This window comes from Triplophysa rosa, unplaced genomic scaffold (genome assembly GCF_024868665.1).
Source record: "Triplophysa rosa unplaced genomic scaffold, Trosa_1v2 scaffold28_ERROPOS154266, whole genome shotgun sequence".
NCBI lineage: Eukaryota > Metazoa > Chordata > Actinopteri > Cypriniformes > Nemacheilidae > Triplophysa > Triplophysa rosa.
In genome coordinates this window covers 99,512-112,158 of record NW_026634305.1, presented here as the reverse complement: position 1 = coordinate 112,158, position 12,647 = coordinate 99,512, and the positions used below count along the sequence as shown (strand labels likewise).

The 12,647-nt window shown below is 37.5% G+C and overlaps 1 protein-coding gene across 1 annotated transcript in view; it reads left to right on the top strand.

Annotated features, from left to right (window-relative positions):
- Window positions 1–5,632, top strand: part of sap30l (sap30-like) — a 47,340-nt gene extending 41,708 nt beyond the window's left edge. The window contains exon 4 of the mRNA XM_057327770.1: window positions 3,496–5,632. Within this exon, the coding sequence (XP_057183753.1) occupies window positions 3,496–3,624 (129 nt within the window). The 3' untranslated portion in view covers window positions 3,625–5,632. The remainder of the gene's footprint in view (window positions 1–3,495) is intronic.
- Window positions 5,633–12,647: the final 7,015 nt, after the last annotated feature.

Genomic DNA, 12,647 nt, shown 5'->3' with positions numbered 1-12,647 from the left:
GAAACGTGCCGGAAAGGGGGCGTTCCAGGTCTTACTAAGTTCCTCATGCACTTCCGGAAAACACTGCACTGGGGGCTCAAACCCGAGGCGCCATGTAGCCAGCCGCGAGTGCTGGGAGAGGCAGTGCGGGCACTGCAACCCAACACTCACGGCGGCCTGGGAAAGCATGGCTGTAACCCTCACAGTAACGCTCATATCACCCTCGCTGCTTGCCGTAGCGGACAGCAGGGCCGTAGTCCTGCCGTCACGGAACAGGGAGCAGAGGAGGTGGTGGCTGAGTCCCGTGGGAACACAGCCAACCGTGACGCAACGTCTGAATCGTCAACCACCCGCAGTGCGGGCAGGACGCATCCACAATGTCTGCCCCAGCGTACTGGAAGCAGACATCGTGTCCGTCCCCCTCCTCGATGAGTGAGAACAGCGGGACATGCCACGCTGGAGAAATTTGCTCTTTTAGAGAAAAACACTCGAACACTTCTGGCACTGCCGAGACGCCCAGGGGAAGTCGCTGCAGGAAGGGACCGTCCGCTGCACCACGTCGTAAGATTCCAGCAGTAATTCGGCGTAGAGTTTGAAGTCTCGAAGTCGATCAGTGTGAAGGCTCTGAAGAACAAAAGGTGAATGAATGCAGCACGCCTCCCTTTTATATCCGGATATCCGGGGGCGGAGTCCGGCATGCAAATTTCATTCGCCAATTTCATTGGCCTTTTCTAAACTAGTCAGAAGTTGATAGGTTCTCAAGAGCGAACCCCATCTGTCGGCTCGACACAACGTCGAGAGACCGATAGAAAGGGAACTATTGTTTTAACAGAGTACTAAATAATCACAAAAAATATTCATTATAGTTAAAATTTTAATATGCCTTTAAAATTTTTAAAATAAAAAGGTTTATTTAAACATTTTCCAATAGTAAACTGTTGAGGATAAATAAACATTTAATCTCCTAAAATGGAGAAGTCTGTGATGTAACTTAAACATTGTCCAATACAAGTTTGAGGAGGACAAAATTAATTTATAAAAAAATGGAATGGAATGGAAGGCTGAGTGAGATTCACATTACTAACCGTTGCCTTTGCAGTTGCCAGTTACAGACGTAAGAAATGTTTATAATCATATGTCCAGTCAGTAACAATGACAGGTGCTTGTAAACGCTGTTTTGTAATCATTCACTTACAAGTAACTTTTTTACTGTTTGGTTATGAATGTGCTGCTTCTGCCACTCACTGAACGGAAAAGACGCAGAGAGACATTTTTCCACTCACTTAAATTTAAGGTTTATCCAAAATGACGCTAGTCTCTGAAGGAAAAAAGTCTGTAAACACCGCACCACTGTGCGCGCCTGTGTGAGCACGTGACGCGGTGGTCTGATTAAGTGACAGATGCATGCATTGCAGAATAAGATCCAGAAACAACGCCTCAAACAACTTTATCGTTGTGTTATTATGAAAAGTGTAAAAAGATCAGAAAAAATTTCAGTTTGTTTTGAAACTATGGCGAAACAAATCAGATGGTCGTTTGCGGCCCCCCAAATAAAGACTTATAATCTTAAACTTAGAATTTTAATTAAACCAGAAACATATTCAGTTATACAATGCTGGAAAATCTATTCTTTTGGTTGGTGGTCTTATTTTTCGGATGTTTGGTTGCATAAAATATATGATACTTTTCTATAATTCATGAAATACTACAAAATCTGTGGCCCCTCTGGATCCATCTGGATCCCCCAGTTTGAGAAACCATTGATGTTAATTAGGGCTGCAGCTATCGATTCTTTTACTAATCGAATATTCTACTGATTTTCCATCGATTAATCGGGTATTCGGATAATACGTACTTTTTCTTTATTAAAAAGCAATACTAAATATACAAGAGAAAATAAGACAGGTCTCTTAAAATGAGTAAAACAACTAATTTGTTTCCTTTTTATAAGAATTAAAGTTTTTATTGCTGAAATTGCATACATTAATATCTGTGAAAACTAAACCCATTTTGTACATTCCATTGCCATATTAAATTCAAAATGCAATATAATACAAATATATAAATAAGAAACATGAATAAAAATAGAAAGAATAATGTCAAAGGTAAACAACTAACTTAAAACAACTATCTAAATTAGTTTTAGTTTATTTTTTACTATTAAATAGTAATATATAGCCTATGACTTTTATTTTGACAGGTTGTCGGAAGACGCTTATTTTTTAGTATGTCTGTTTCTTCACTCAAACAATAACATGTTCGTGAAATAAACTCTCAGAGCAACTCTGGAGATGAAGTTCATGTGTTCATGTCCTCATTTAGTGCAGACGCAGACAAATTTATGAGCATCACGCGTGTAGCACGTTAAACTGTGCCGTTCATTCACTCAGACACGCAGAACAGCCAGATGGCATGCGTAAAAATCAGCATCCACTAGTCCGCATCTAGTTTGATGGACTCAAGATGCAGCCGGAAAACAAGTTTCACTCGCAAAATAGAACTAATTAAAATAGCAGTTCACCATTTCAATAAGCTATCACTTATTTATCAGCATGAAATACGTGTGAGCGTGTAAACAGACTAAAATGCGTGTGTCTCGGTGAATGCATGAGACTTGAGAGCCCTGTAACATGAATAGAGTTTAGCGGGCTGTGCGTCAGTAATAACGGTCCGTGTGTACTGTAGTTAAATGGATTAAACGAGGCTTCGAGGCAACAAAAATTGCCTCAATGATTTTTTGTATTCGAGTTACTCGAGGAATCGTTTCAGCCCTAATGTTAATGCACCTATTGTCGTACTCAACTGCTGGAGATATGCTATGATAAACTGAAATCGGTCACATGGTGTGTGTGCGCATGTGTTTATGGCCAGAAACATCACAGCTAAATTAAAATCACAGTTCAAACCCCTAATGATGCTCCTGTTGCAGATCATATTCTTTTGCAAGTAATTAAAAATGTAATCTTGTTTGCACGGACCTTTGGTGTTAACTCTGTCATGTTCATATTCAGGAGTGTTGTATTTATGAGCTCGAAACTAAAGTCAAGACTCTTTTCTATGCTTAAGATAGCAATAGTGACATTGACATTAAAGTGTCAAATTAAAGTGGCCACCATCAGGTCTAAATTAATGGGTAGTGTTCATTTATAACTTAAAGTGGGGTGGGAGTCATTTAGAACATCTTAATTTGATTTGATTCTTGGGGTCATGATCAGAATTTTTTTTTTCTGATTTTGCATTCAATTTTGAGGACAGTTTAATAGGTCTCGATGGGTCGTATACATTTGCACAGAAAATAATGTAAACGTTTATTTGCAGCTGGCTTTTGTTCCATAGCAAGTAGACATTTGTGTTTACATTTGCTATAAAAATGCAATTTGTTTGTACCTAGTAAATTCAGTTGAGAGTGGCGTACTGATCTGTACAATTAAACACTGTTAAAATGCTGAAACTATGTATTGCGAAAAACTTTAAACAAATAAATGTGAGTTTAATTAAAGTCTTTTTCTTTTCCAGACTGTGAGCCGCCACTTCCGGAATATTCCTGTTAATGAAAAGGAAACGCTCACATACTTTATTTATATGGTAAAGAGCAGTAAAAGCCGACTGGACCAGAAATCAGATGGAAGCAAACAGGTGGAATAAGGTTCACACTACTCTATTCACAGTGGTTCCTTGTAGACATGTATCTCAAATTGGCAAAAAGTAACGTTGGACATGCAGATGATCAAGTTCTTGTTGGAATACATATGTATAAGTCTGCATAATGTGTCTGATGTCAGGTCACATATGGGAGTGGCAAACTAGTGTCACTGCCGTTAAGTGCTTTTCATTGTTTTTGTCTTGTAGTGATTAGCTGCTTCAACTTTTGTGCCAAACTTGTGCAAAAGAAACAAAAATACACCATCTAGAATTAAGAGATAAGGGCACAAAAAACACATTTTGTTTCATGTTTTTCTCATGTTTAAAGGGATAGTTCACCCAAAAAGGAAAATTATGTCATGAATTACTCACTTTCTAGTTCTTCTAAACCTGTATAAATTTGTTTGTTATGATGAACACAGTTAAAGATATTTGGAAGAATGTTTGTAACCAAACGGTTCTTGGTCACCATTGACTACCATAGCAGGAAAGATGACAATGGCTGTCCAACTGTTTGCTGTCCTACATTCATAGAAATATCATATTTTGTGTTCAACAGAACAAAAAAATCTAGTTATTTTTCCTACTATGGTAGTCAATGGGGTCCAAGAACAGTTTGGTTATAAGCATTCTTCCAAACATCTTTCTCTGTGCTCATCAGAACAAACAAATTTATACAGATTTGGAACAACTCGAAGGTGAGTAAATGATGACAGAATTTTTATTTTTGGGTGAAATGTCCCTTTAAATATCATAGTTATCCAGTGAGGATGAAAGCATGATAATAACACTGAATTACTTTTTGTGCTCAAATGTGGTTACTTTTGTCCTCTAGTAATACAAATACAAGCCTCCCAGCTGACAAATACAAGCCTGAGCATTTACTTGGAACTAAAATATATTTTCTCATAGTTTGTTTCAGCCTCTCTTGCTTTGTGTAAAACATTTGCATTTTACAGACTGCTGTATGGTTGCAATATATCGCGCATTTGTAGATTGTGCTGTTAGTTTTCTTGCTTTAATATCTAAACGTTTGTTTGTTTTGTTTTTTAAAGCTTTCTTTATTTGAAATAATCAGACTAAATACAGTTCTTGTGTCAACTATTATTTTCATGAATTATTAAAAAAAAAAAACATTGCACAGTTGTACAACTATTAAACACTTCTGGCCATTTCACATTATCACTAGTGTAGTAAGCTGTGCCAGTTTAGAGATAACTGAAACGCCTAGTTATATTTCAGTATGTCTGATATCAACAGAAATTACATATCTATAATGTACATTTTCTTGTATTTGGAGACAAAGTCTATTATGACTATTAGTTGAGCCACCTGCACAGCTTACCCTGAAGGATCTGAAACACTTCACAAATGCTTTCTTATATAATTTATGGCTAGCCAAACGATTGACATGATTTTATATGTTGGCAAATGTACCAATATGTATGATAAATATTTTTAGATGTGAATTAAAAGTTTGCTTTCACATAATCAATTTTGCCTGAAGTGTAGATTATTTACTTTTACATGCATAAAAACAATGGGTCACACTTTATTTTAAGGTCCAGTTCTCGGTTTTAGTAAACCATTAACTACGACTTTTGCTTAGTTAACTCTTAATTTGTTGCTTATTAATAGTTAGTAAGGTAGTTGTTAGGTTTAGGTATTGGGTAGGATTAGGGATGTATAATATGGTCATGTAGAATATGTGCTTTATAAGTGCTTATAAACAGCCAATATGCTAATAATAGGCATTCTAATAAGCAACTAGTTAATAGTGAGAATTGGTCCTTATACTAAAGTGTTAACAAACAATGTGTTTAGCTCTGAAATATTTCTCATGTGCATCACCCAGTTATAACCAGCTGTCTATAATGGATTTGAATATATGGTCATTAAAGTGGCAGTCCGTAAGAATGGCCTCTTTGTCACCATCTCAGTTTGTAATTGCTACTGCAAGTGATCATTTCTGACTTCTATATCTTTTCTACTCTATCTATATAGAAAAAAATAAACTAAGCTCTGTACACTGTAGTAGGCTTTGTAAGACATGTTTTATTGCACTTATGCTTTTTGTTTTCCTAATGTTGACCCAGTTGCTTCCATTGTTTACCCAACTTGTAAGTCGCTTTGGATAAAAGTGTCTGATAAATGACTAAATGTAAATGTGATGTGCGGAGGTATTTTCCTTTACGCGAGTTGTGATTCGGCACTGCTCAACTGCGAGGATGAGTCTGAGTTTTGAGTCATGTCACGTGTGGCCTGTGACAGTGCACGGTGAGAATCTTCACTGTACATCAGTAGCGCATAATAAACATAACGGATAACATGGAAGATGATACAACACGAAACAAATAAGAACATAAACAGACCCAAAATAGCGCAAATGGAGGCTGTGTTGAAGTGTTTTGATATTATTTCGGGTGCTGGGTCATATCCATGCCTGCCAACACTGTCGTTTTGGCCGGGAGTCTCCCGTAACGCGAACTGGACAGAAGAGTCTCAAATGCTGACAGATACGGTCATATATCATTATACACAACACAACTATATATACATAAACTATACGCAAAGCCTTGTCGTCTTTTCCTGGAAAATAAGTCTGTAATTTTGAGTAAAATCACAGGCTTCACTTATCCCGTGCGAGTGCGCTACATGAAATACAGATGTGGGGAGGTAATTTCTAAATCACACGAGGTCCCCAAATAATACTAATCCCATGCGAATAGGGCTTGAGTTACATTTATCATAATGAACATAACAAAGAGATAAAGAACAACCGATGAAACTACCCGTCTGTATTGACACAGCAAGTGTGCTACCGTTTTTGTGTTATCTATTGAACTATTTAAATGTCTTGCCTGTTCTGTTCAGAAGAAATAAAGCCATGTCTGCATCCGTTTTCAATCCTTTCAGTTTACGGAGTTCACGCTACCTTTGAAATGCCTTGCCAATATTAATACTTGTTTTTGCACGAGTCCTATCACATTCCATTTTTCTTTGTAAACTCTCATCAGTTCATACTTTCTTGGTTTTCACAACTGATGAATCCCCAGATGTCAGTGCTGCTTGGCATTTAAAAGTAAAAGTACTAAACGCCGCCACAAATAATACTAAAAGTTTCGAAGAAAAATGTTCTGTGTACAATGCTACCCGTCACCCGCAGCATCCACACGCGGGCTAGCAGCCGGATCCTCTTCGTTCTGTCCACGAATGTGACAAATGACGCATAGACGAAAGACACCAAACAAGGCTTTCCTGAGAAACACTACCCGACAAGGAAAATTACAAACCATTATTACAAGCTTTCCGTGGTGAATCCAGCAAGGGTAATGACACAGTTTTAAACGCCGTTCTTTCATGTACTTGCTCAATAATTGGTTTTAGTTAATTTTTAATAAAAAAAAAAAACTTACGGACTGCCACTTTAATGGACCCATTTCACACTTCTGCATTCGCGATGCGAAAGACGTCATCGTTGGGTAAACACTTAAAGATTTGCCGACATATGTTTGATGATTTTTATCATCTTGTCCAAATGTCAACTCAACTTTATTTATATAGCGCTTTTTACAATTTTCATTGTTACACAGCAGCTGCACATGAGACATATTGACTATAAGCAAAACAATTAAAGTTGTACCTGTAAAAACAAGAAAAAGGTGAAAACACAGAAGACAGACACACCCACATACAAAACACTCCACACACACAATATGCACACGTACTAACACACATAGACATAGACACACACACACACACACACACAGACAAGCAGACAGACACGCACGCACAGTGAAAAGCACACATTTAAGATAAAGGAGAGAGAAACACAGGTCAAATATTAAACGGACTATAAATTCCTATATCAGTGTTTCCCCTACCATTACCTAAGGGGGGGGCGCCCCGCCTCTCCAATGGCACCTCCCGCCCCCCTTGAAGGTCAAGTTAATTTAATTTTTTATGTGGTTAGATCACGAGAAGTCATTTAAGATTACCTTTCCTATATAACATGTCTATACCTTGTTCTCATACTAAACAAACTAAATAGCATGATGTTATTAATCTTAATTACATGGCGGCATGTCATTTCTGTTTCTACGTGGTTGCGCCTTTACAATTCTCCTCTGCTCTCTGTATCGAGTTCCGACCCGAAGCGAGCGCGCACATACACAGGTAAGGACACTTTCACCAGCGGACAGAGAGCGCGAGTGGGAAAATATGTTGCGTCAACCACCTGAAATGTAGATTAAAAAATTGCGTTTTTAAACGCACCCAGGGTTGGTGAAAATACGCATGCCCTGCCCCTGACAAGCAACAGTCCAGTTACCACCGGATGACAGGTTTTCACCCAGCTTATCCTTCGTTCCATCCGGACCGCAAGACACAATGAACCATTAAAAAAATCAGACTATTTCTGTGGTTTATGTTGAGCAGCGGCGCACGTCTACTAGGGGTGTAACGGTTCAAATTACTCACGATTCGGTTTGTGTCGCAGTTTTCGGGTCACCGGTTCGGTTTGTGCTATGTTCAGGGAAAATGGACTACTGACAAATAAAAATAAGAACAAATAATCAAGCTACAAGTAACAGCACCAATAAAACAACAGAGCAAAGCAGAAAATTAAATAAGATCCTGTATATATACTTTTTAAGTTAGAAATGGATTAAAGTAATCAAATAAAACATAACATTGCATATGTACAAATGAAATAAAGATGAATCATAATTGAAGTTACAGAAGCTATTGAGTCACAAGCAGTGAGTGATTTCCTTGACTTTTAACAGACAGCAGGAATATGCTGCTGTCGCTTTAAGAGGAATGAAACGGATCCAGTACACTGATACTGTACACATGCGTTGTTTTTCGTCTGTTTCGTCCATTCACTTAAGACATAACCTACTATGTTTGTTAAGATACTCGACAAGAGGGGCATGTTGACCTACTTCGTGTGTGAATTTGTCCGTTTTAAGTGCTTCAAAGACAACTCAATATTTGCGCCATGTCTGAGATTTATGCGCGCTTCGGATCTTCTCACAGCGCGCAAGCGAGTTTTCTTCTGCATCATTTGCAGAATGATAACACTTAAATAACACTTAAATGTTTAAATTGGTAAGGCTTGAATGTGTAGTTTAAACAGCAACATGTGCTGTTCAGGTCTCACCTGCACTCGCGCGCTCACAACACCCGGGTGATGAAAGCATAAATGACTGGTCATATTACGGCATCAGAGGTGGGTAGTAACGAGCAGACATGTTCACAAGTCTCGGAGGTCCAAGTCAAGTCTCAAGTCTTTAAAGTGGAGTCCAAGTCAAGTCTTAAGTCTCTGAAGTGGAGTCCAAGTCACATCTCAAGTCTCGGTTCTATTTTTAGCAATAGTTCTCTCAGTTATTGTAATTCACAGTGTATGAAGCGAAATCAGTTTTGAAATATTACAACTAATTAACTCTACAGAATGTCTTGGGTATTCAAACCAGTGCTTCGAACCAGTGCTGATGCTGGTGTGATAGCCTGAGTTTTCTTCTTTTTACTAGGTCTTGGTGCCACATTTATGCGTCGCGCGTGTACATAATAATGCTGACTTTGTGTGTTTAGAGATGAATCGTTGTGACATTTGCTGCAGAACATAATGGATTGGGAATTAATAGACAAATGTGTTATATGATGCTGTTATGTGGGGAAGTAAAGGAAGAATGTGAATTAAATGTTCTACCAAAATGACTTGCGTTTTTTACGAGTCTCATGAGTCACGAGTCCAAGTCAAGTCGCAAGTCTCTGTTTTTGCGACTTAAGTGCGACTCGAGTCCAAGTCGCGGACTCGAGTTTCCATCTCTGGTAACGAGCTACACTCTAAGAAGAAAAGGTTCAAAAATGAACCTTTTGAGGTTCCTGGAGATTGCAACTGTGGGGGAACCTTAAAGGTTCATTTTTTAACCTTTTTAAAAAGGTTCCAATTGGAACCCCTTTTAGTCACCATTTCAGTAGTATTATTTGTTATTATTATTATATTACACATTATACTATAACAACATTTCATAACACATGACACACCACCATGATTCTCTATTAAATATTTATTGCGTACATGCAAACATTTCAGATAAAACACAAAATGACAACACATTTTATTTAACATCTGATTGTGATATGTATAACATTAACGAAGTAAAATAATTATGAAATAAAGCACGCCCACCTCACTGCATAAATTTATTTAAACAAAACAAAAATGCCCATTTTAATCTGTAATATGTGATCATATTTGATCATGATTACTCACCATCATATTCCAAACCCTCCTGACTGTCTTTCCTTAGCTTTTTGACTAGTGTTTTTGTATGTAAGTGAACGGTGAATTTGTCAGTCAGTAACATTCTTCCTAACATCAGCCATAAACAGAGAGAATGTCCATGAACTGATGTATGCAGTGCAGAGCCGTGTAAATCCCAGTTGTATGATCCTTCAGTACTGCAGGGTGACAGTTTCAGGACCACAGTCTGTTTTTTGAAAAAGTGCAATAATAAGTAATACAAATACAACACTAAAAAAACATTTAGAAATGACCTTTTGCCCATCAGCTGCCACACTGCACTGATGTAGGCTTCACTGACACCTGAGAGAAAGAAAAACAGACAAATTAATAAAATAACAATCAACTTTAACATCTTCAACTCTGTAATTTTAGATTTAGATCTTAATGATATCCCACACAGTAGAGGGATATGTATCATCAGTAAACATCAAGATGCCACAGCCTGAGGTAATGATAAGGATCATTCATTCATGTTCATATTGCTGTTATTGTGTACTAAATACAAAATGTTCATTTAAATATACCTTTATACGAATGCAGAATAGCAAACCACTTTACTCAGATCTCTACATAAGTTCACCATCGTAGACTTGATGTTTGCATACCGTACATTGGGCTTTAAAAGTGCAGAGCAGGAGAAGGCACAAATGCATAACATGGGTGGACACAGATCAGTGAAAATCATTTGTGTTATGTTGTGTCCTCTGCAGTACTCCTTCAGGCCACAAGGAGTTCTCCATTAAAAGTATTATTCACAGATTATGCATTTATCAATTTAGATCAAACATTACCTGTAGCGTGTTCCTTGTGGTTAGGCATAAATGGAGATCAAGGATTATCTGTTCATTTAAATTATGTAGGCTTTTGACTCTTTGTACAGGTTGTGGGTTCCACATTAATGGCAACATGACAGTAGAGAGACACATCTGGAAAAGCACAAACTCAACAGAAAACACATTGAATGATTAAAATCTATACAGTAATATACCACAGTAAACTTGATCAAGAAATCATTGGTTTCAGCTAAATATTCAGTCTTGTCATGTAAATAATCTTAATTAAGATTAAACAAACATTCACACTTAAAAGGATACAGTAAATGAACATTCTCTCATCAATTTCTCACCCTCTGATGTATACCTGTATACATTTCTTTGTTCTGCTGGAAGATATTTGGAAGAATGTCAGATCTCATCCCCTACTGACTCCCATAGTATTTATTTTCCCTATGGCAGTAAATGGGGGATGAGGTCTGACATTCTTCCAAATATCTTCCTGTGTGTTCAACAAAACAAAGAAATGTATACATGTTTGGAACAATCCGAGGGTGAGTAAATGATGACAGAATTTTATTTTTTTGGGTTAAGTATCCCTTTAAGACAGACTACTGCTGACTTAATGCAGCTGACCGACACAGAATGTATTAACATATTAATATGTTATGAAGTTTTGTTCATTACTTGACAGAATAAATTATAATAGTCACTAAATCAGCACATGTTTACCTAAATAAACAGACTGTTTATTTCTGCTTGTTGTGCCTTGCAGACTACAGTTACCAACTTTGGCTGTTCAATAAGAAAGCACAATTTTTTTAACGTTAAACACATAAATCTTCATTAATATTCAGTACTTACGCTCTGATTGTTGTCTATATTTGGTTGCTAGAAATGCGCTTCATCCATTTTGCAGACCGTTGTCACCTGCGTCTTAGCATCTTTCCCCCTTTCAGTGATATATGTTTATCTTTTTCTCTATTTAAAAGAAAGTGAAGGGGTGAAATAACTAACACAAATGTTGCCTTTGTAGCACTATACATCTCTCTTTATAACTTTTACACGGTCCTAAATAGAAAAAAAGCCACTTTGAAATCGGTTAACTAACAGAGCTTTAGTCTGTATTTTAATGTACAGTAACCATGTCACATTTCATTTGTTTTATTTTCATGTTTTCATAAAGATCATAGTAATTTTGTTAAGTCTTACCTCAGATATTCGAGCATTTCATCTCAGTTCCTGCGCTCACGCAGCAGAGTTTGTAACAGTTTTGAGCTGGGCCACGGGCGCGAGAGACATTTGAACGCAAGACTTCGTTCGAGGCGAAGTGAAATATCCCACTTCCGACCTCACAGCGTTCCAGTCAAATACTTTACAGTTTCTTAACGTTTCGCAGAAGTTAGCTCCGCGCTAATGTCACTGCAAGCATTTGTCCGACTATGAGCGCAGTTTCCGATGTTATTTCCAAGTAGTATTTGGGAAGAAGCATTGCTTGAACGTAGCACTGTCTATTGAACTCACAAGTCTATGTCATTTTTGATGTTTGAAATAAGTTATAAACTGGAGCGCAAATGGAAACAAACCCAATTAGAGGTCTTTAAAATTGCGTGGAAAGAGAGTGCAAACTGTTATAAAAAGGCACTAAAAGCAGCAAAGGCTGAGCACCTTCGTAACCTCATAGAAACTAACAAAAACAATCCAAGGTTTTTATTTAGTACAGTTGCTAAACTAACAAATAAACAGACTTCACCTGACCTGGGTATTCCGCCGCACCTTGGTAGCAATGATTTCATGAATTTTTTTACAGAGAAAATCGAAAACATACGAGACAAAATAGTAAAAACTCAACCTCCAAGTCTGTCCTATAAATTAGTACCAACCATCGCCCCAAAAGAAAGGCTACAGTGTTTTTCACCTATAAAACAGGAAGATTTAAT